Source organism: Sus scrofa, chromosome Y (assembly GCF_054392235.1).
Source record: "Sus scrofa isolate SSC_HxYL_T2T_F1_AM1 chromosome Y, Sscrofa_HxYL_maternal_Yorkshire_Landrace_v2.0, whole genome shotgun sequence".
In the NCBI taxonomy this organism is placed as follows: Eukaryota; Metazoa; Chordata; class Mammalia; order Artiodactyla; family Suidae; genus Sus; species Sus scrofa.
Window position 1 is genome coordinate 17472532 of NC_139402.1, and position 25592 is coordinate 17498123.

The window sequence follows — 25592 nt, forward strand, 5'->3', positions numbered from 1 at the left end:
TGCCTTACAATGTGGCTGGGCTGTTTTGCATCCCCACCTGCCATGCAGGAATGTTTCCTTTGCTACTCATCCTCACCACCCTTTGGTGTTAGTGTCCCACATTTTGGTCCCTCTGAAGCTCCTAGTTGATAAAGTTTGCATTTCTCTGACAACATATCATGTGGGGCCTCTCTTCATATGCTTTTATACTATTGTGTGTCTTCATTTCCTTGGTGTGGGTTAAGGTCTTTGTCTTCACTTTTAATCAGTTTCTTTTTCTTCTTATTGTTGTTTTTTAAGGGATTTTTTTTCTGTGTTTTTGAAAAGGTTCTTTTTAGATACATCTTTTTAAAATATTTTCTCCAGGTATAGGAAGCAAGCCTTCTTGGACTTTTGACACTGTATGTCACAGAGGAGAAGTGTTAAATTTGTTTGTTTTGTTTCTTTTTTTCATAAATGAAATCAAACTTGCCCACAAATTTCTTTCATGGATCATGCCTGTGGTGCTTGATGTGAAAAACTATCAGTACAAACACAGTCATTTAGCATTTCTTATTTGTTCTCTTATGGAAGTTATAAGGTTTTACCTCTTAAAATTGAGGTCTGTGGTCCACTTTATTTTTGTGTGTGTGTGGAAAATGTAAAATATTGCCTAGAAGTTTTTGTTGTTCCATCACCACATTCTGAAGAGACTGCCTTTTCATCTCTGGGTAATTTCTGTTCCTGTGACAAAGAGCAGTTGACTGGGTTTGAGGAGGGCTTCTTCTGGGCTCTGTGGTGCTTTATCAACAAATGTGTCTCTTCTTTCATAGGTGCCACACTGTTGTGTGACGTCCAATACATCAGTCCTCCAGCTTTGCCCTTTCTCAGCACTGCGTTAGCTACTCTGGATCTTTCACCACACTGTCTAACATTTTGAGTAATAAGGATGTTAATGTTCATAAACTAACTTGCTGCCACCTTGATTTGAATTGTATGGAATCTGGAGGTCGCTTTGGGAAGAAGTGACTTCTTGGTCAGCTTTGGTCTTTCTAATAAAGCCTACTCATGCACTTATTTTAATTTCCTTTAATTTCTTTTACTTTCCACTCATTTCTTTCATCAGATGTTCAACGTTTCCTCATATAGATTTGTGGCTATTTTGTTACACTTATACTTACGTTCAGTGTTTAGAGGGTTGAGCATGTAAATTTACTTTGGCTGCACGTTCAACTTCCTCTTCTCCATGGCTGGAAACTAATTAACCTATAAGAACCTTGAATCCTGCCAGTTTATTATAATTACAGATTACTTCCAGAAGTATTTACTGATCAATCTTTGGCATTTCCTACCAAGACAGTTAGGACATCTGCAGAAAAAGAATGTTTTGTGTGTTCTGCCTCATAGTTTAATTTAATTTTCTTGTACTCTTGCCTTAGCTGGGATTTCTGGTGCAGTGTTCAGTGGAAATGGTGAGGGGGGTGATTTGCTTCATGGGCAGCTTTTCAGCTTCTCCTTATTAAATATGTTAGCTAGAGGTGTTTTGTTCTAGACATTGTTGACCTTAAGGAACTTGCCTTTATTCCTAGTTCAGCTAATGTTTTATAATCAATAGGTGTTGGGTTGGTGACATGTCTTTTCTACACTGATCTGATCATATGAAGTTTCCTTTTCAATCTGTTGAAGTGCTTATATTACTTCACCTCCGAAATTTGAAGAGGCGTACCTAGGATGATTGCTAATTTGTCACAGAGGATGTTTCATCTGGGTGTATGAGAGTTATTTTTCTCTCATTTTCCTTTCCAAGAATCTAATTTTTGGCTTTTGGTGGCAGGAAAGTGCTGGACTGATAGAAAAACACAGCAGTTACACTCTGTGCTTTATATTCTGATTGAGATTGTACAAAATGTGTATCACTTCTACTTTAAATGTTTGGTGGAATTTTCTGGTAATCTCATGCAGCCTTGGGGACAACTTTGGATTATTTTTAATTATTGATTTAATTTCTTTAATTGAAATAGACTTATACATCATGTCTATTTCTTCTTCTGTGACAGATTTTGGCTGTCAAGAAATTGACCTGTCCCATATCAGCTGTTAACTTGTGAGCATAAAGTTGTTCATATATTCATTTACTATTTTTTCATACCCATGCAATCTGCAGATGTGTCTCCTATTACAATGGTGATATTAGTATTTGGATTCTCATTGGTTTTTGCATTTGTTTGTTTGTTTCATGTCCAACCTATGGGCCTAAAGACTTTATTTATCTTTGAAAGAAATATCATTTGTTTTGCTGATTATTCTCTATAAAGCTCCTGATTTCAATTTATTGATTACTGAATTAATGTTCTTTCCTTTTCTCTCTGTATTTTTTTTGCTCTACTTTTCTTTCCTATTAGGTATTCAAGTGATTAATTTTATATCTTTCTCATTTTTCCTTTTTACATCTGCACCTCTGGCATGTGGAAATTCAAGACCTAGGGGTCATATTAGTACTTCAGGTTCAAGCTTACACCACAGCCATGGCAGTTCTGGTTCTGAGATGTATCTGCCACCTGTGTCATAACTTGAGGCAATGCTGGGTCCTTAGCCAACCAAGCAAGGCCAGGAATCACAGCTGTATCCTCAAAGACATGATGAGGGTCCTTAATGGGAACCTAGCCACAATAGGAACTCCCAGATCTTTCTTTTCTTGCACCTGCCTTCTCTGCTACAAATGTCTCTTTAAACATTGCTTTCACTGCATTTGGCAAATTGGAAAAAAATAAATTGTAGGAGATTTACAACTTTTCTTCAATTCCTACTCTACAGCAAGGAGACACAGCCACACAAACACACATTTTTTTTTTCATTTTCCATCAGGTTCTCTCCCAAGATACCAGATGAAATTCCCTTTGCCATCAGTAGGACCCCATCACCCCTCCATTCTAAATGAAGCACTCTGCATCCACCAACTCCAAATTCCTGTCAGTACACTCGCCCCACAAACACATGATCTGTTTCTGCTTTGCAGAGAGATCATTTCTGTCATAGTTAAGAGTCCACATTTTAGTGACAATATACAATGTTGGTCTTCCTTGTTCTGACTTATATCCCTTAGTATGAGAGTATCTAGTTCCATCCATGTCACTGCAGATGGCATTATTCTGTCCTTTTTATGGCTGAGTGGTATTCCTTTGTGTGTATTTACCACAAATCTTCATCCAATCTTGGGTCAATAGGCGTTTAGTTTTTTTCCATGTCTTGGCTATCATGAATAATACTGTGGGGAACATATGGGAGCATTTGCCTGTTTGAATTGGAGTTGTGTCCAGAGATACGCCCAGGAGAGGGAGGGCTGTGTCACATGGTACTCATCACATTTTTAAAAATGATTTCCCTTGCAGTCCAAAAGCTTTTGAGCTTAATTCAGTCCCATTGGTGTGTTTTGGTCTTTGTTGTAATGATCTGATGTGGGGGATGGAACAAGATCTTGCCGTGATTGATGTCAAAGGGCATTGTGCCTATGCTGTCCTCTAGGAGTTTTAAAGTCTCTGGCCTTACAAGTAGGTCTTCAGTCAATCCTGAGGTTAGTTTTGTGTGTGGTGTTAGAAGACGTTCTAATTTCATTCTCTGAAATGTGGTTGTCCAGTCTTCCCTGCACCATTTATTGAAGAGACTGTCCTCCCTCCACTGTGTGTTCTTGCCTCCTTTGGGATAGATTAGTGGACCACAGCTGCTTGGGTTTCTTTCTGGGTTTTCTAGGCTAGCTCATTGATCTATGTTTCTGTTTGTGTGCTGGTACCACACTGTTGTGATTACTGTAGCTTTGCAGTATACTCTGAAGTGAGGGAGCCTGATTCAGCCAGTTCTGGTGGGTTTTTGTTTGTTTGTTTGTTTGTTTGTTTGTTTTTCCATACTGCTCTGGCTAGTTAGGATCTTGTGTGTTTCCAGGCAACTTTTGTGATATTTTATTCTAGTTCTGTAGAGAATGTCACGTGCAATTTGCTAGTGATTGAATTGAAGCTTGCCTTAGGTAGTGTTCTCATTTTGACCTTTTCCATGCTTCCAATCTAAGACCATGGTATAAGTATATCTTCCCATATATTGGTGTCATCTTTGGTTTCCTTCAACGTTATGTTAGAGTTTTCAGAGTACAGGTCTTTGTGTCTTTAGGTAGCTTAATTCCCAGGTGGTTGATCTTTTGATGTGATAGTAAATGCTATGGTTTCCCTGATTTCCCTTTCTAATCTTTCATTGTCCTTAGATAGACATGTGGTAGATTTCTCTGTATTGATTTTCTATCCTGCAACTGTACCAAGTTCATTGTTGAGTTCTAACTGTTCCCTGGTAATGTCTTTAGGGTTTTTCATGTGTAGAATCATGGCATCTGCAAACAGCAATAACTGTACTTATTTTCCAACTGGGATTTCTTTTATTGCTTTTCCTCTCTGAATGCCACAGCTAGGACTCCCAGAGCTATGTTGCATAGAGTTGGTGAAAATGGACATCATTGTCTTGTTCTTGACCTTAGTGGAAGTGCTTTTACTTTTCCCCCATTGAGAATCATGTTAGCTGTGGGGTTCCCAAAACAAGATTTATTATATTGAGGTAGTTCTGCTCTATACACACTCTCTGGAGAGTTGATTTTTTTAGGTCAGGAATTGATGTTGAATTTTGTCAAAAGATTTTACTGCACCTATGGAGGTGGTCACATCATTTTTATTTTTTGTTTGTTGCTGTGGATTACCATACCAATGATTTGTGGATATGGAAGAATTGTTGTATCCTTGAAATAAATCCTTCCTCATCATTGCTTATGACCTTTTATTTTTTAAAATAAAGGTCCTTGTTTTCACTTTCATTCATTTAAATGCATTACTCTTTTTTAAGATTACTTCTCTGGCAGGTGTTACATGTACAACTTGTGATTATACGTCCACAAACATTGAGGTTATTTCAGCTACCATTCTGGATATTGATTCCCCTTATGTTGGAACATACAAAGCTTATACAAAATTCATATTCATAAGCATACATAATCTGCTACAATTGCTAGGTTTTTCATTCTTTGAAACATTCATATGTTCAAAAACATTTGAAGTAGCCATTTCCTCAAGAGTATTTTTGGCTCCCTTATCAAAAATTTTTCTAACCATGTAAGCATATGTTTATTTCTAAGCCATGTTTATGGCTTTTTCTATTTGATTGGTATATGAGTAATCCTCTCTACATGATCCATATCATTTTGATTAGCTTTGAATTATAGTTTAAAAGCCTTAAGTGTCATGTTCTAGCTTTGGCATAGAGAATGATTTGGGTGCAAAAAAAAAAAAAAAAGAAAAACATGATAAACAAATGCTGTACAACCTTCAAACCCATGGACTGGAAACATTCAAAAATATGTCCTACTCCTGATGACATATAAGAGGCCGCATCAAGATGGTAGGGGGAGCAAGTACATGATATAAACCACCCCACACACACTGGAGGTTAACCCACAGACTGGAAAGTAACTATATTATAGAGACTCACCCACAAGTGTTAGAGATGTGAGTACAGCATCAGGTACCCATGCCTAGGCATGCGACAATGGGAGAAAGAGCCCCTGGAGCATCTGACATTGAAGATAAGTGGGGCAAGTGCACTGGACCTCTATAAGTCTAGGGGAAATATAGACCACATTCTTGAGTGGCCCACACAGTCTCTCATGGGCACACTGTGTCCCAGGGCAAAGCAGTTGCTCCATAGGAATGTGAGTTGGACCTGACAGCAGTTCCTGGAGGACCTTCTGGGAAAACTAGAAGTGGTTGTGGCTCATTGTGGGGAATGACATTGGAGGCAAATATCTCAGGAATAGTCATCCTCAGTATGTGTTCCTCTAGAGGTGACAGGTTTGGGAAAATCTGGCCCCACCCATCATCACTGAGATGGCCCCAGGTGAAAGAAAAATCTGGCCCCAGGTGAAAGAAAATCCAGCTTGGATTGCAGCCCCACCCATCAGTAAACAGGCTGCCTTAAAAGCCCCCCCCCCCAGCAAACAGCCACCTCCAATCTCATGCGGAGACACACCCCCACCCTCCTGAGGGATAGCAATCAGCCCCATCTACCAGTCGGCAGACACCTGTGCCTTCCATCAGGAAGCCTAGATCAAGCCCCAATGCCAACTTCAACCACAAGGGGAGAAGACATCAGAAACAAGAGAGGCTACAACTCTATTGCCAGCAAATAGGACATCACACCAAAAACCTATAAAATTGCAGTGAACTAGAAATCTGATACAGGAGCAAGAAATCCCTCCCAGAAGAAAAAGCAAATTGATCTGGAGATTCTCAGCCTCCAGGAAAAAGGCCTTTAGACTGGTGATGCTGAAGATGATGGGAGACATTGGAAATAAACTGGAGGCAAAAACTGGTCATTTACAGCACACTTGGAGCAAAGCAATACACCACTTGACACTTAAGCAAGCACAGAGGCAAAATGCAATAACTGAAAGATTAAATTCATTAGCAGCAACCAACGGCACCATCACGACAGAAGAATGATGAAGAATGGTTCAGACCAGCGGAAATAAATAAAGAATGGTCTCAGGGACATCATTAAACACACCAACACCCATAGTATATGGGTGCCTGAAGGAGATGAGAGAGAGAAAGGGACAGGAAATGTGTTTGAAGAGATAATAGCCCATAACTTCCCTAACATGGGAATTGCACCACTCACTTAAATCCTGGAAGCACCATGAGTACCATATAAACTAAACCCAAGGGGGAATACCCCAAGACACCCATTAGGCAAACTGACCCAAATTGAAGACAGAGATAGTATTGAAAGCAGAGGGAAAAGAAACAAATAACACACAAAGGAACCCCAATATGGTAATCAGGAGAATTTGCAGCATAAAACCCTGCAGGCCAGAAGGGAGTGGCATGATACACTCAAAGTGATGAAAGGAGGAAAACCGTCAACACTGATTATTTTGCCCAGCAATATTCTCATTCAGATTTGAAGCAGAAGTAAAACGGTTTAGACAAGCAAATCTAAGAGGCTTCAACAACACTGAGACAGCTTTATGACAAATCCTAAAGGAACTTCTCTAGGCAGAAAAGAAAAGGTCACATCTAGAAACAAAATACCAAAAATGGCAAGGCTCACCAGTAAAGGCATATACTCAGTAGAGGTGGGAAATCATTCACACACAAATTTGCTGCCAAAAGCAGAAATCAGGAGAAGAGGAGGGCACAAATGCAGTACAATGAAGATGCACTTGCAGTTAAGAGACCAACACCTTAAACAATCATGAAAGTATATGGAAACCTATATCAAAGCTTCAGAGCAATGGGAAACCAAAAACCTACCATTGATACACTCACAAATAAAAGCACAACTCAGATACAACACTAAAGACAGTCATCCGGGCACAAGAGGAGAGAACCAAAGAAACAGGGAAGAGAAAAAGAGTGACAAAACCAAATCCAAAAGAGTTAATAAAATGGCAGTGAGACCACACATATCCATGACCTCCTTAAATGTAAGTGGAATGAATGTCCCAACCAAAAGACATAGCCTGGCTGAATGGATACAAAAGCAAGATCCATACACATGCTCTCTGCAGGAGACCCACTTCACATCTGGGAACACATACAAATTGAAAGTGAGAGGCTGGAAGGAAGTATCCTATGCAAACAGGAATCAGAAAAAAAAAAAAAGCTGGAGTAGCAATACCCATATCAGATGAAGTAGACCTTAAAATAAAATATATTGTAAAAGACAAAGAAGGGTAACTATCACAGATCAAGCCAAGAAGAAAATATAACCATTGTAAATACATATGCAGCCAATATAGGATCACCTCAATATAGAAGGCAGCTGCTAACAACCTCTACAGGAGAAATTGAAAAGGACCCAATAATAGCAGGGGACTTCAACACTCCACTTACAGCAATGGACAGGTCACCCAGGTAAGAAACCCACAAGGAAACACAGGCCCTAAATGAAGCTTTAGACCACCAGGACGTAATAGATAGTGATAGGACATTCCATCCAAAAGCAACAGAATACACATTCTTCTCAAGTTCACATAGGGAACATTTTCCAGGATTGGCACACTCTGTGCCACAATTCAAGCCTTGGTAATTTTAAGAAAATTGAAAGCACAACGAGCACCTTTTCTGACCACAGTGTGATACCACTGGAAATCAACAAGACAAGCATGCAAAAACTCAAACATGTGGAGACAACACAGCATGCTACTAAACAACTAATGGGTCACTTAAGACATCAAAGAGGAAATTGCATAGTACCCAGAAGCAAATGACAACAAAGATATGACACTCCAAACCTATGAGATGCAGCAAAAGCCGTGCTAAGGGGAAAGTGTATAACAATACAAGCCTACCTCAGGAAACAGGGAAAATCTCAAATAAAGCAGCTAACTTTACATCTGAAGCAACTAGAGCAAGAAGAACAGAGAAGACCTAAAGGTAGGAGAAGGAAAGAAAGCATAAAGAGCAGAAGAGAAATTGAGGCAATAGAAACGAAGGAAACCATAGAAAAGATCAATGAAACTAAGAACTGGTTCTTTGAAACATTCCACAAACTTGAAAATCCCTTAGCCAGACTTATCATGAAAAAAAAGAGAGAAAGGACTCAAATCAGTAATATTAGAAATGAAAAAGGAGAAGATAAAATGGACCTCACAGAAGTACAAAGGATCAGAGGAGATTACTACCTGTAATATGTGCCAATAAAATGGAAAACCTAGAAGAAGTGGACAATTTCTTAGAAAAGTACAACCTTCCAAGACTAAATGAAGACAAAAGAGAGAAGATGAACAGACTGGTCACAAGTACTGAATTCCAAACCATGACTTAAAAACTTCCAACAAACAAAAGTCCAGGAACACATGGCTTCACGGGCAAATTCTATCAAACAGTGAGACAAGAGCTAACACCCATGTTCTGAAATTCTTCCTAAAAAATTGCAGAGGAGGGGATATGCCCAAAGTCATTCTATGTGGCCACCATCACCCTGATACCAAAACCAGATGAAGATATCGTAAAAATAAGAACATCACTGGCTAATTTCACTGACGAACGTCAAAGAAAAAATCCTCACAAAATACTAGCAAACTGCGTCCAACAATACATTACAAGGATTGTACATCATGACCAAGAGGGTCTTATTCCAAGAATGCAAGGAGTCTTCCATACAAACCAAACAAGCAGTGTGATACACCGCATTAGCAAACTGAAAAAGAAAAACCATGCAATCCTCTCAATAGAAGCAGAAAAAGCCTTTGATAAAATCCAACACCTATTACTGAGAGGAACACTTCACAGAGTGGACTTAAAGGGAACCTGCCTCAACATTATAAGGCCATAGATGGCAAACCCAGATCTAACACCATTCTTTTTTCTTTTTTCTTTTTTTTTTTTCTTTTTTGTCCTTTTGCTATTTCTTTGGGCCGCTCCCGAGGCATATGGAGGTTCCCAGGCTAGGGGTTGAATCGGAGCTGTAGCCGCTGGCCTATGCCAGAGCCACAGCAACGTGGGTTCCGAGCCGCATCTGCAACCTACACCACAGCTCACGGCAACACCGGATCATTAACCCACTTAGCAAGGGCAGGGATCAAACCCAAACCCTATGGTTCCTAGTCGGATTCGTTAAACACTGTGCCACGACGGGAACTCCCCTAACTCCATTCTTAATGGTGAAAAGCCAAATGAATTTCAACAGAGATCATGAATAAGATGAGGATGTCCACTCTCACCACTATGATTCAACACTCTTGGAAGTCCAAGGCATGGGCAATCAGAGAAAAAAAGAAACAAAGGGAATCCAAACTGGAAAGGAAGAAGTAAAACTATCCCGGTATGCAGATGACATGATGCTATACCTAGACCATCCTAAAGATGCTATCAGAAAACGGTTCAAGCTCATCAAGGACTTTGGCACAGTTGCAGGATACAAAATTAATACACAGAAATCAACTGCATTTCTGTATGCTAACAATGAAAAATCAGAAAAAGAAATGAGGGAAACATTCCCATTTACCATTGCATCAAAAAGAATAAAATACTTTGGAAGAGGAGTTCCGGTTGTGGCTCAGTGGTTAATGAATCTGACTAGGAACCATGAGGTGTAAGTTTGATCACTGGCTTTGCTCAGTGGCCTAGGGATTTTGTTGTTACTTTGAGCCTTGGCATAGTTCACAGACACATCTTGGATCAGGCATTACTGTGGCTCTGGTGTAGGTGGTGGCTACAGCTCCAATTAGAGCCCCCAGACTGGGAACCTCCACATGCCACTGGAGAGGCCCTAGGAAAGGCACAAAGCAAAAACAACAAACAAACAAACAGTACTTAGGAAGAATCATACCTAAAGAGACAAAAATCCTGAACTATGAAGACTTAAGGCAGTGATAAAAGAAATCAACAATGACAAAACCAGATGGAAAGATATACCATGCTCTTGGATTGGAAGAATAAATACTATCAAAATGGCTATACTACCCAAGGAAATCTACAGATTCAATGCAATCCCCATCAAAGTACCAAGGGCACTTTCACAGAGATGGAACACAATATCTGAACGTTTGTTTGGAAGTTCAAAAGACGCTGAGTAGACAAAGCCATCCTGAGAAAGAAAAATAGAGCTTGAGGAATGAGGCTCCCTGACTTCAGAGTATACCATGCAGCTATGGTCATCAAAGCCTTATGGGGCTGGCACAAATACAGAAATTTAGATCAGTGAAACAGCATATAAAACCCAGAATTAAACCCACACACCTACAATCAGCTAATCCATGACAAAGGAGGCAAGAATATACAGTGGAGGAAAGACAGACCGTTCACTAAGTGGTGCTGAAGAAACAGCACAGTCACATATAAAGGCATGAATTTAGAACACTTCCTAACACTGTAAACAAACAAACAAATGAAAACCCTCAAAATGGATTAAGGAACTAACTATAAGACCAGATCCACTATAGAACACTTAGAGGAAACTATAAACCTAACATGCTTTGTTATAAACCACAGTAATATCTTCTCAGATCCACCTCCTAGAGTAATGACAATAAAACCAAAAATTAAAAAAAATGAGACTTAATTAAGCTTAAAAGTTTCTGCATGGCAAAGGAAGCCCTAAGGAATATGAAAAGGCAACCCACAGAATATCAGATACTATCTGCCAGTGAAGCGACTGAAAAGGCATTAATCTCCAAAATTTATAAACAACTTCTACAACGCAATAGAAAAAAGAAAAAAAGGAGAAACAACCCCAGCAAAAATTGGGCAGGTGATCTAAACAAACATTTCTCCAAAACAAGACATACAGAAGGTCCAAAAACACATGCAACAATGTTCAGCATCATTCATTAGTAGAGAAATGCAAATCAAAACCACTAGGAGGCACCACCTGACACCAGCCGGAATGAAGTCTACAAACCATAAATTCTGGAGAAGGTGTGGAGGAAAGGGAACGGTGGTTGGTGGGAATGTAAATTGGTTCAATCTCTGTGGAAAACCATATGGAGATTCCTCAGCAAACTGAAAGTAGAATTACCCTTTGATCCAGCAATCCCTCTCCTGGGCATCTATCACTTCTGGGTATATACCACACCTCCCCCCAAACCAGCTTATAAGAATAAATATATGTAACCCAATGTTCACAGCAGCATTTTTTACCATCACCAAGATATGGCCTATCCTCAGTGTCCATCTGCAAATGGATGGATAAAGAAGATCTGGTATATATATATATGTATATACACACACAAAGGAATATTAGTCATGAAAAGGAATGAAATTCTGCCATTTGCAGCAAGAGGATCCATATGAAGGCTATTATGCTCAGGGAAATACATCACAGAGGAAGACAGAGGCTGCATGTTACCATTTACAGGTGAAATCAAAAACAGAACAAGAGGACAATATAACCAGGTAGAAACAGGCACACTGATACAAAGACACAATTAGAAGTTACAAACCAATAGGGAGAGGAAAGTGAGGAGGGGCAAAGCAGATATGGTAGATTAAGTTGCAGAGCCTATGACATATGACATATATGAGCTACAAGGGTATATTGTATAGCACAGAGATAGAGCCAAAATTTTATAATAGCTTTAAATGGAGTGTAATATATGAAAAATTATTACATATAAATGTTCATGTGACGCCTACATAGCATTGTAAGTAACGTACACATGATGCAAAAAAAAAAAAAAAAAAAGAAAGAAAATCAATGAGCACGCATTAAAGAGACAATGGATAAAGATCACAATCTGCAGGAAAGTATTTAAAAATTCTACCATTCTTTTATGATAAAAAAAATATGATCTAGGTGTGAGGAGGGTCCCCAAAATTGTGGATAAACTGGGTTAAGACCAAGGCCTTAGTCATAACATGACCCCGAACATACCTAGTGATGAAAAGTGAAAGCTTTTCCTCTAAGACAAGGAATAAGAGTGTCTCCTCTCACCACCACAGTTTGAAAAGTCCTTCCAGAATGATTAGGCAAGAAACAGAAATAAAGCCATCCTAGTCAGGAAAAAAGAAGTGACCTGTCTCTGTATGTAGACATTATAATTTATGTGTGGAAAATAATACCACCACAACAACAGCACCAATACAGCAACAAACAATAAATAAATGATTTTGGCAAACATGGCAGGATACAAAACAGACACAGAAAAATCTGTTGTGTCGTATACCCAAAAAATAAATACCTGAAAAAGTTTTTTCAATCCTATTTGCAATAGCATTCCTCACAATCACTTAACAATAAATTCAACCAAGGAAATGAAGATACATGCCTTACAAAATATAAGGTACTGTCAAAGCAACTGAAGACATAAATAAATGAAAAGTGACACCATGCTCACAGCTTACAAGAATGAATGTTATAAAGGCCATACTTCCCAAATCCATGTATGGATTCAATGTAATTCCTAACAAAAGCACCATCAAAGAAAAATAATTAAAATAATGTTATGGTATGGAAACACGGAAAGACCTCAAATGTCCAAAGCCTTCATTTTTTATTTAGGCAATGAATTTTTTTCCATTTATATTTTTTCAGCAATCATCACAATACAATTTTGTAGCATTCCCATCCTTTTAAGGAATATTTTCTTATTTCTCTTTATGAGCACGTATTTTCAATGAATTTATGGTGGTTCAACTGATTTCTCTTGATTACTATCGATGTTGCAAAACTTGAGTGAATTCACTGATTTATTCATAGGTTTGGGAGACATCATTAGGATAGTGTATGTTCAGCATTATGTCATCCGCAAACCTGACAAGTTTTGTTTGGATTTCTTTCTTGATTTTTTCTTTCTTCCTTTTGTCTTGCTTTTTATGCCTTCACCTGTGGCATGTGAAAGAGCCCAGGCTGGGGGTCAAATCCCAGCTACAGCTGCCAGCATTCACCACGGCCACAGCAACACCAGATCTGAGCCACGTCTGAAAACTACATCAGAGCTCACCACAACCCCAGATCCCAGACCCACTGAGTGAGGCCTGGGATGGAACCTGGATCCACATGGATACTAGTTGGATTGGTTTCCACTGTGCCACAGTGGGGATGCCTGGATTTCTTTAATTTTTATTTTCTTGTCTTAGTGATCTGGCTATAACTTCCAGTGCCAAGCTGAATTAAAATGGTGAGAATGGACACTGTTTTCTCTTAAAAGAGTAGCTATCAGTTTTTCAACATTGGGCATTTTGATAGCTGAGGGTATACCATATATGACATTTATTAAGTTGAGGTTATTTCATGGAGAGTGTTTTTTCCCCCAAATACATTTTCTTTTTTTACTGGACAGCATGGTGACCCTGTTACTCATACATGTATATGCTCTACTTTCTCCTATTATCATGCCCCATCATAAGTCCCTGCACATAGTTCCCAGTGCTACACACAGGAGCTCATTGCCTGTCCATTCCAAGGACAAGAGACCACATCTACTAAACCCAAGCTCCCATCCTTCCCTCCCTCCCCCTCTTCCTTGGCCATCATGAGTCTGTCCTCCAAAATGTGAGTTTCATTTCTGTGGAAATGTTCCTTTGTGCTCTACTTTAGGTTCCATATATGTGACATAATGTGATATTTGTCTTTCTCTTTCTGACCTACTTCACTCAGGATGAGAGTCCCTAGTTCCATCCATGGTGCAGCAAATAGCATTATTTTGTACTTTTTTGTGGCTGCATAGTATTCCATTGCACTTTTATACCACCTCTTCCTCATCCAATCATCTGTCATGGATATTTGGGTTGTTTCCATGCCTCGGCTAATGTGAATAGTGCCGCAATGAACATGTCAGTGCATGTGTTTTTTTTACAGAAAGTTTTGTCCACATATATGCCCAAGAGTGGGATTGTTGTGTCGTGTAGTAGTGAGATTGCTGTGTCATATGGTAGTGGGATTGCTTTGTCATGTGGTAGTGGGATTGCTGTGTCATATGGTAGTTCTGTGTATAGTTTTCTAAGGTCCCTCCATAATGGTGGTATCAGCGTACATTCCCACCAAGAGTGCAGGAGAGTACACTTTCTCCACACCCCTCCCGCACTGGTTACTTGTGGACTTTATAAATGATGGCCGTTCTGACTGGTGTGAGGTGGTATCTCATGGCAGTTTGGATTTGCATTTCTCTAGTATTCAGGGATGTTTATCATAGTTTCAAGTGCTTGTTGCCATCTGTATATCTGCCTTGGAGAAATGTCTGTTCAGGTCTTTTGCCCATTTTTTTTCATTGGGTGGTTCGTTTTTTGCAGTTGAATTGTAAAAGATGTTTGTATATATTAGTGATTAAGCCCTTGTCAGTTGCATCACCTGAATCTATTTTCTCCTATTCTGTAAGTTGTCTTTTAGGTTTTGTTTTGATTTCCTTTGCTGTGCCAAATCTTGTCAGTTTGATTAGGTCCCATTGGTTTATTTTTGCTTTTTTATCTGTTGCTTTGGGAGACAGACCTGTGTAAATATTTGTTATGGTTAAGGTCAGAGAATATTTTGCCTATGTTCTCCTCCTGGATTTCGATGGTGTCTTGTCATATTTTGAAATATTTCAGCATAGACAATGCAAGCAAAGAGGCTAAGAAAAGACTGTAGAATGATGTGTCAGGGAGATACAGAATGGCATGATTGCATGACCAATATACCCTGTGTTTTTTCTATTCAAAACAATAGGGCAATAATTTGGGGACCTAATGGGGAATTTGGATCTGCTAATTATAATTTTCGTAGGCTGAGAAAATGGAGAGGGACCTTCAGAGAAATTCTAGCTTTCAAATACATTAGCATGCTTTGGGATTGGCTGGCCCATAGCTAAAATTTGGAAAGGCCACTGCAGAATACTCAATGGAAATTAGGTGAAGCCTTACAAAGAGTTTCCTTATGAGATGCAAATTATACTTATGGTAACCAAATGTAATCATCTAGATGCCTTTGGACATCTCCCTACTTCATTCTAGCTGTGTTCAGACTTGTGTCTTTGCTCCTTATGTGCTTATGGTAGGACAGGAGATACAGCTCTCTTTGAATTCATGTCATCAGATATAGCATAGTCAATGCAGGAATTGTTATTTCCATCATGCATTAACAAATACAACAGGCATCCATCTATTATGATTACTTCTCAACCTACTGCTCTCTGGATATCTGTAAATCTTGTGGAACCTTGGGAACAAAACCCTATTTTACATAATTTACATAATATATTTCAAATGGTCCTCTATAGAGGAAAAAAATGATTGGTTTGATTCTTGGAGCTGTATTTACTATTATTAGAATCATAACTTCAGTAGCTATGGCTGCTACAGCCCTGTCTCAGACAGTTCAAACCCATGCATTTTTAAATGATCTTGTTCTAATCTTGTCACAATTGTGTTGTGGGCAACAATCCTTAGACCTGGCCTTCTGAGATGAATTGGATAGTTTAAAAGATGTAATTTTTGAATGGGTTCAGAACTGGGGAGTATATGCACACACAAATGGAACTTCCTTGTCATTGTAATATAACTACTTGAGATCACTCTATTAACAGCATCTGCAATTTGGAAAAATTAAGGCTTAAGTTTTGGGTGTCTGAATGCTACCAACATAATATTATACTATGCTAGATAGTTTTACCTTACACAAAGACATTCAAGAATTTAGCTCCATGTGATTGGACACTTCTAAGGGTCAGGTTATTCAAAGTATTTTATCATAATTCCAGGATTTTGATCCTCACACCTGGCTTGAAAATCCAAAGATTTCCTTTATTGCTGTTCTGTCACTGTATTTACATTTTTTCCTTTGTTGTGCAGTCTGCAGAATCAGATTGATCCTTAGAAGCCAAATGAACACTCTGCAACCAAAATTTACTATGGTGGTTCTTAGGCAACATGTAAATAATAAAGAGGAAGATGTTGGATACCACTGTACTGATGACCTCTGAAGAAAGCAAACTTATTGGTATGTGCAAAAGCACAGGAAGGCACAGAATGCTGGTGATGGCAAAGGCCAGATAAGCCTGTCTGCCAACACAGAGTTCCAAAGTGCAGGGTCTCCTGTCAAAATAAGATAAGGGGCTTATATGTTAACTACATTGTTCTTTAAGCAGCTATGCTATATCCTAGATGCATACACCTGTGATTTTCATTGCTATTAGTCTCCCTAAATCTCACTAAGTGATAGCTTTGATACTCCCAATGCCTGCTTTTGCTCACTTACCTCAACAAGTCACCTTCCCTAATAAAAGTCTTGTGGGATAAAGCCTAGGGACCTTTGTTAGCAGAACAGAGTGCCTCCTTGTCCCCCCCCCCTTTTAAAAGATAAACTTACCATGTGTGTTTTTTATGCCATACAGTCTCTCTTTTAGGATCAGTTTTTGACCTGCAGTTCAGGACACAATAATGAAGCCCTCAATGTGAAAGAAAAAAGATGATGGACAAATGCCAATATTACCATAAAAGTGCTTAAAATAAGCAATCATGAACAGGTTTGATGCTCAAGAGAAACTTATGAAGCATATGTTTCCTTAATATCATCAAAACTCCATATGCAAGAATCAAAGGTAAATATGGAACTAAATGTAACACAATTAAAAATACATGCTACATGGAGTTTCCCTGTGCTTCAGTGACTTTAGAACCCTGCTAGTGTCCATGAGGATGTGGGTTCCATCCCTGTCCTCATTCAGTGGGTTAAGGATCTGGCATTGCTGTGGCATAGGCCTGTGGCTATGGATTCCATCTGACCCCTACTTCTAGATTTTCCATTTGCCATGTGTGTGCCCCCCACGAAAAGACAAAGAAAGTATGTCATACCAAATAGGCTAAATGTATGCAGAGAGAGTAGACAATTACATTCAAGGGCATGCTAAGGGATTGAAAAGGAGGTAAGGTTTCTATGTTTTAGTCAAATTTGTAAAAAAACAGAGCAGCAGTAGACCATAATAAATTGTAAATGTACAATATAATACCTAGAACAACCACCACAAATGATATACAGACATACATTGAAAAACACTACAAGTAGGTATTCTGGCTGTGATGCAGTCTGTTAAAAATCCAACTGCAGCATCTTGCATCCTTGCAGAGGGGCATGTTCCATGGCTTGCCTGGCAAAGAGTGTTCAAGGAACCAGCATTCTCCCTGTGGCATAGGATTGCACCTGGAGCTCAGATTCAATACCTGGCCTGGGAACTTCCACATGCCCAGGGACAACCTTGTTTTTTTAATGTAGGTATATCAAAGCAGATTTTGAAATTCTCTTCAAGTAGCCCATAATCATAACAATGATTTTTAGAAAGCCATGACATAGTTGTCATTAAATCTAAACACTTTACATACAACAACATAAAGAGATCAGCAGAAATCGGAAAACATGATCCACTTACAGCCTGTTCAGAAGAAATTCATTTCAATGAAACAATTGAGACAGACTGAAAGGGAAAAATGGAACCAAGATAGAATGAAAAATTAATGAAAGAAAACCAAGAATACTTAAACCTATTAATATTAGATAAATCAGATCAGAGAAAAGATAATATCATGGAAAGATACTGTATAATGATAAATGAACAAAACCCTAAAGAAAACAACACCACAATCTGGGATGTCTTTGTACCTGAACATGTGCAGTAAACCTAAACGAGTGGAAGAAATAGACAAATCTGGAGTGGGAGGGATCAGGAGCTTGGGCTTATCAGACACAACTTAGAATAGATTTACAAGGAGGTCCTGCTGAATAGCATTGAGAACTATGTCTAGATACTCATGTTGCAACAGAAGAAAGGGTGGGGGAAAAACTGTAATTGTAATGTATACATGTAAGGATAACCTGACCCCCTTGCTGTACAGTGGGAAAATAAAAATAAAAATAAATAAATAAATAAAATTACAACAGGACACTTCAATATTATTCTCAGTTCATAGAACTTGGCAGAAAACTAACAAAGATACAGAACTCAACAATACCAGGAGTTCCCATTGTGGCTCAGCAGGGTAAGACCCTTACAGAGTCTCCAGGAGGATTTGATCCCTGGCTTCCTTCAGCGGGTTAAAGCTAATGTCAGAAAATAGATACAATGAGCATTTGAAAAGGAAGAGATTAAAAAAAGGACACTATAGGCACCCTGTTGAGAAAAGAAGAGGGAATAATAAAGCATATATATATCTAAATATCAAGTAATAAAAGGGAGGAAATATAGTGATCATTTGCAGATCATGTAATTACCCTCCCAAAGTTGTAAAAAAAGTCCTTTCCAAATAATCCATGCTAAGGATGAATGTGAGCAAAAGAAGAATCTTACAACAGTAGGTTCATCAAATTATGATGATAATGATGCTCATGAGAGCATAATGGACCTCAAGCAAATAATTATAGAGAAGACATGTATCCTGGGCTTAAGAGGAGAGATATGAGAAATGAAACCCATTCTTCCCCAAGCCATCTATACATCAAATGCAATATGAATGCAGATTGCATCTTTCTGACCACCACACTCACTCCCTACTCCTCAGAAAATGTAAGCTGTCCTCTCAAGTTTAGGTTTGGAAAGCACTTATGAAATCGTGAACATAGAGAAAAATCTTGGAGTTTAGAAGTGGGCTTTCAATAGTCTAAAATGTAGCATGTCAAGCTAAAGAGAGGCCCAGAGTAAAAGGGCCTTCAGGCAAGTGTACTTGTTTGTCCTCACATAGCCTATGCCCCATATTTCTGAATAACTCAGAAAATGGTCCACTGTTGCCACTTAAAATCACTGTATTTATGTGGACTCAACCACTGTTAAATACTTTGGTCTATGCAGAGTGTCATCTAAAAAATTACACAACCTGAAAGTTGAGAGTTATGTATGATTTGGGGTGAAATTAGGACTTAGACCCAGGAGACAGCATCTCAAGTCACCCTGAGAAACAGCTCTGAGGTGGTGAGGGGGGAGCCAGGATCTATAGGAGTTTTTGGAAGAAAGGGCAGGTAGCAGGAATCAAAGAGCCCTGGGCTCACTGAAGCCATTCCTTTGATATGCACCTCAGCTAAGATGATCAATATCCTGAGATTTGATAGCCTGAAAGGCCCACTGGCTCTCAGCTCACTTGGAGGTGACTGAATTCACAGATGACTGGGACATTCTTTATTCTTACCTGCAGATGGGCTGAACTACCACCCAAAGGAGGGAAGGGGAAATATCAGGATATGATAAAGGTTAGGGGTGGTGCATGAAGCACACATACATTTTATAAATTTTGTTGCTGCTCTGCTGAAGGAGACTAGCAAGGAGCAGACATCAGCATGAAGGATTTTAGTGTTTTCTAGATATGAGGAGATGCAAGAATTGGGCACATAAAAGCTCCTAAAAATATCTGATTGTCTGAAAAGCCTGTTCTTCCAGGTTTCCTAGAGCACAGAGTGCCTCACTCCCAGTCTCCACCCTGAACTCCCTTCAGGGTGTGCTGCAGGGTGGTAGTTGTAGTGGCTCCTGTTTTACTCCATGTACAGCCTGAAGGCAAGTGCCAAACTTCAGTTCACAAGGGAGAGAATGAGAAAAATTAGAAGGGGCTGATTACTTGTTTATTTGCTGCTCCATGGGTTTAGAGTACAGGAAAAGTGATTTTGCCCTCACCCTGAAACTTCCTGAGCCTGGTACTGAAATGAGGTTCTCTACACCTGTCACTGTGTCATCACTACCCTGGTCTCCTCTTTTCACCTTGCTAAGTTACTACTTCTCTTGTAGAATCCCATTCCCATCCACATTCTGTCTGCGAGTTAAATTTTACACGTATTGGATAAATATAACTAAAGACATTTCCACCCAATTTAGGAAAGCTTCCCACAACTAAGATAAAAAAAACCCTGTACAACAATGCTAACTCTTAAAGAGATGCAGAGACCAAAATAAATTTATTCTTCATATGGGTAAGTACCATACAACATATTATATGCATCTTTTCAGGATAAAACTCTTCACTCTCCCCTGTGATTTTGATTCAAGGTATGATTTGTAATTTGGAGCTAGGAGTCAACTGAATTAGGCCATCTTCCCCTGATATCCACAAAGATGCCTTCTTTCATATATGATCCTGCCATTCTAGCACCCCAAAATTCTCAGCCACAATTTAATGAGACTTTTTTACCTCTTAACATGAACTACTATTTTTTCACATATACTAAACATTGTACCAATAAATCCCCCAAAAAGTCTGTATTTGGAAATCTATGGAAATGTCTTGAAAAGTAGAGATATCTTTAACATTTTCCAAAAAAATTGGAAAAAAAAACAACTGTCAAATTTCATGAAGCTACCTTCCATGGTGTATGTTATATCATCACAAAATATTTAATGAAAAGAAATTTTATTACCTTTTGTTAATAAGCAGCATTCTGAATTAAGAACTGCATTACAGGAGTTCCCGTCATGGCGCAGTGGTTAATGAATCCAACTAGGAACCATGACATTGCGGGTTCGGTCCCTGCCCTTGCTCAGTGGGTTAAATATCTGGCATTGCCGTGATCTGTGGTGTAGGTTGCAGACACGGCTCAGATCCCATTTTGTTGTGGCTCTGGCGTAGACCAGTGGCTACAGCTTCAATTCGACCCCTAGCCTGGGAACCTCCCTATGCCGCGGGAGCGGCCCAAAGAAATAGCAAAAAGACAAAAAAAAAAAAAAAAAAAGAACTGCTTTACACTAAGACATACTGCCAAATTTGACACTCTTTCTAGTTGTGAAAAAAATGCCTCCTAAAATGTGATAAATATAGAATGCATTATGTATTTCTTCAACACATATTAAATATTATTTACCAAGGTCATAATAGTAATCCAGTCACACCTTTATTTTAAAACTTCTTTCAGCCACGAACCAACAAAAGTTCTTACCGAAAATGAAGTCTCATCTTGCAAAGGAGAAACCTGTTTCTCAATATTAAGACTGTTTCACAAAATCTAGGTCCTATTTTATATTTATACTCCTATGTTCATAGATTCTTATGCAATGATATTCAGAGAGCCAGATGAAACCACCCAACTGCCCACCCCCTTATCATTTCCAACCAGGAATGGACTGTCTGGAACAATGATGGCCCTGACTACATTTGACTTAACCTTCAGCACACAATCTATGTTGCAACATTCTCACCCTCTCCCCCTACCCCTGCATGATGATATCTAGGAAAGTACTCACCCTTTCCTCCTATGACTCCTATGTAGCCGGATGCTAAGTGTGACACTGGTTACTTCAGGCACAAGCCCCTATAAAACCTACCACCCCATAATGATATGAAGGCCTCACTTTCTCTCAGATCCCCTGGCCATTTGCTGGTCAACAAGCATATGTGAAACCTCAGTGCTCCTGACTCTTTGCCTTTGTTATTTCCGCTCCAACACCCCACAGTCTCCTTCCTTTATATTCTAAAAAATATAAAAAAGATTATTAATCCTTATTGTTTTTTTAAGATATTCTGTGGCTCCTTCAACAATAGCAATTTTCCTTTTACCCATATATAAATAAATTTTACATATAAACTCTCTTGTTATGATTTATCTCCCAATTGTTAGGTTTTCCCTAATGATAGAGGCCCTAAGTTCACTCAAAATCTTTACTTCATGAATATTTACCATATAGTTACAGACATATTAAAAGAATCATATATGCTGTGCTAATATGACTGTGAAAATGGCAGGTTCTCCTCAGGATGAAGACATACCCCCATAGCCCAAATATAGGGCTGTTCACCATGCAGATGTGCTATGGACACCCTCTCTGAGAACTGAATGCTCAAGTTGGACAGCAAGAAACAGTGGCCTGAGGAAAACAACTGCCTGCATAGGTTAATCTCCTATGGGGATTACCTGCTCTCTGTCATGGGACTCAACCACCTACACCTCCCTTGACCTTCCCCTCCTCTTTCTTCATTGTTCCCATCAAAGTTCCTGCCATGAACTCCCACCACAGATTCCTGCCACAGATCCTTTATAAGCCTGGAATCTCCTCACAGTCAAGGCTGGTGCCCTCCTGAGCCATTAATAAATCTCTCCTGTTTATCAAATGCCCTTGCCCACTCCTCCCTCAGCAAAATTCACATCTGGTGCTAAAACCCAAGAGGGAATGGTGAGGGAATGGGAAGATCAGTGGTGCCCAAAACTCCTGGGTTTGAAACCCAGAGAGCAGAAGGCAGGGGCAGTTCTTCCTGGCTTAACCTCTGGACCCCACTGAGGTTTGGGTCCCTGATCCAGGCACCTCTGCACAAATCCTCTCCTGCTCAAGCAGGGAGGAACCCCTAACGGGGAATTCCACCTTTCCATGACTGACTCTGCATCCAACACTTGACTTTTTATACTTGGGTGAGTAATTGCCACTTTTCTGGGTCTCCTGTCAGCATGGCTCTTGGGCCCCAGTTCCTCTGGCACATCAGAGTACAACCTTCTGCAACAAAGCATCACACTAGGTCTGTAGAATGCATAGACACTTGGCCCCATCCCTCTCATCTGGGGACATCCACATCAGAGCAAAACCTCTCTCTCTGTCCCTCAGCATCCACTATCCAGACTTTAGAGACAATCAGCCTAATAAGCAGCTTTGGGAGTTGGCCCTTTCCTTACCCCACATCCCCTCTTAGTCTTCATCATGTGGAATATGCCCTCCACTCCTCCACAGAACACACCTCTTGGCTGCCTCTTCTGAAATTCAGAATCTCCCCAAAAGGAGATGTTAGGTCCAAGCATTTTTAATTCTTTTTAACTCAGCATGCACAGGATATACATTTCATAATGGCTCTCCATGGACCCAAAAGCCCACTTTCAGGTTTTTATGTAATGATATTTGTTTCCATTATAGCTGGTTCACTGTGGTCTGTCAATTTTCTTCTTCATCGCTGTACAGCATGGTGACCAGTTATACATACATGTATATATACTTTTATCTCACATTAACATGCTCTATCATAAGTGACTAGGCAAAATTCCCAGTGATACACAGCAGGATCTCATTACTAATCAATTCCAAAAGCAATAGTATGCATCTATTAACACCAAGCTCCTCATCCATCCTACTCCCTCCCCGTCCCACTCCCCCTGGCAACCACAAGTCTACCTTCAATTTCAATGTCTTCAGTGACCTCAATAACTTTTGTCCCTGTAATGACAAGTGGTATAAAATTCCCTATGCTCAGGCAGTCTTTACCCTCAGCTCACATCCCTCCCTCTGTTCTTCTTGCTCCACCTTTCAAATTCTTCTCCATCATGCATGTCATAGTCCCTCTCATTCTGACAGCTCCTGCTTTGATTCTGCAGATCATTATTCTCCCCAATACAAATATCTCCATGCCTCCAGCTCTCCCACCAACTCAAAATCCTCCTCCCCCCACCAAACTTTCATCAGCTTCTCCCAATCCTAAACCAGATACAGACCCCAATTTCTCTCCTCCTCGTACACATTCATGGGTCCAAATTCCTGCCTCCCAAAACACCTCCTAACTAGTTCATTTAGTCCCATTAGGGGATACTGCAGGAACTGAAGGGATTGTCTGGGTCCATGTCCCTAATTCCTTGTCCAATCCCTCTTAAGTTGTAAAAAAGATTAGACTCCTTCTCTTCTGACCCCTCCACCTATGTTAGGAATTTGACCAAATCACTCAGTCCCATGACCTTACCTTCAATGATGTTGATATCACCTTATCCTACATCCTCTACCCCAAGGAAAAGGAAAGGGCCTGGTTGGCCACTCAGGCCCACACAGATGACCTCCACTGGCAAAATAAGACCCAAAGAGTGAGGGCAATAGCAGCCCTGAGACAGGCTCCAAACAGACTCTCTGGTCGATTCCCCAGGCTTCAAACTGCAGAGTCACTTGGTAAATTGTCTCAGAGCAGGACTCTGGGAAGCAGCTCTTATCTACCAAGGAAAGAAAGAAAACAAAAAGAAATTAGCCAAGGCCCTCATGAAAATCCTGCCTTACTTCTTTCTTTATTAACAGAGGCACTCCAAATATACACAAAGTTAAACTTTTCCTGTTAGGAAGAAATATTTTCTTAAATCTTCCCTTCATCTCTGTGTCTGCACCTGACATAAGGCACAGATTACAAAAGTGGGAGGATGGCCCTCAAACCCCTCAGCAGGATGTCTTCACCCTCACCTTCAAGGTCTTTAATAATCAGGATAAAGAGGCTGAGAGCCAACACTTAAAAAGAGATCAGGGTAAATACGAAATGCTGGCAATGGCCACTCAGGGCTCCCACAAATACAGGCTCCCTCAGCTGGACAATGGCTCCAAGACACTCCAGGCCCATGCTGCAGGTGTGACAAGAGAGGCCACTCGAAACCTCTCAGGGGAGGGCCATGTGCCTCCCTGAATAAACACCAGAAGCATCAAATTTGACAGGCCAAGCCACTTTGTTATGATCACAGAAGACTGAGGGTCTGTCAGCTCTGGAAACAGCTGGACCCCTCTGGACCCCACAACTACCACTCCATTGGAGAAGCAGGTAATGCTGCTGGTTGGAGGTAAGTTTTCTTTTTTAACTAGGGGCCACTTATTCATCACGACCTGAATTAACAGGTCACAAACACCCCTCTCATGTCTCTATTCTGCATGTTGGTGGTCTAATCTCCAAACTCTTATCAACACCCCCTCTAAACTGCACCTCATCAGGAATACCCTTTAGCTGTTCTTTCCTGATATTAACCAGGTGTCCAGCCCCAATTCTTGGCAGAGACATTTTACCTAAAATCAGAGCCACCTTCACACTTCTCACCCCTGTCTCTCTTGCCGAGCCTTCTCTCCTCCTCACCCTTGCTCACCCAAATGATGATAAGCTTCCTCTCCCAGCTTCTGTTCTTTTGCCGTGAGTGTGGGATACCTCCACCCATTCCATAGCTCAGCAGCATGCTCCCATTCAAACTGAGTTAAAAGAATGGTTCACAACCCCCTGAAAACCACAATACAGGCCCCTGAGGGAAGTTGCTAATGGAATCTTAGGCATAACCAGGATTCAGGTTCCCCATCCCATGTCTGATCCATACACTAAACTAATCCAGACCCTGGGGCCAGTGAAGGACACGCCATTCTTGCAGTCCATTTTATAAACCAGGCTTCTCCTGACAGAAAAAAATATACAAATATTAGGACAGGGCCCACAAACTCCATGCCTGCACTTACATGACATGGA

At 40.0% G+C, this 25592-nt stretch overlaps 1 protein-coding gene across 1 annotated transcript in view; it reads left to right on the forward strand.

Annotated features, from left to right (window-relative positions):
* LOC146394415 (heat shock transcription factor, Y-linked-like) overlaps positions 1–24776 on the forward strand; it is a 60982-nt gene extending 36206 nt beyond the window's left edge. Inside the window, exons 3-4 of the mRNA XM_085009151.1 lie at positions 24043–24195; positions 24567–24776. Coding sequence (XP_084865277.1) covers positions 24043–24195; positions 24567–24776 — 363 coding nt within the window. The remainder of the gene's footprint in view (positions 1–24042; positions 24196–24566) is intronic.
* The last annotated feature ends 816 nt before the right edge of the window (positions 24777–25592 follow it).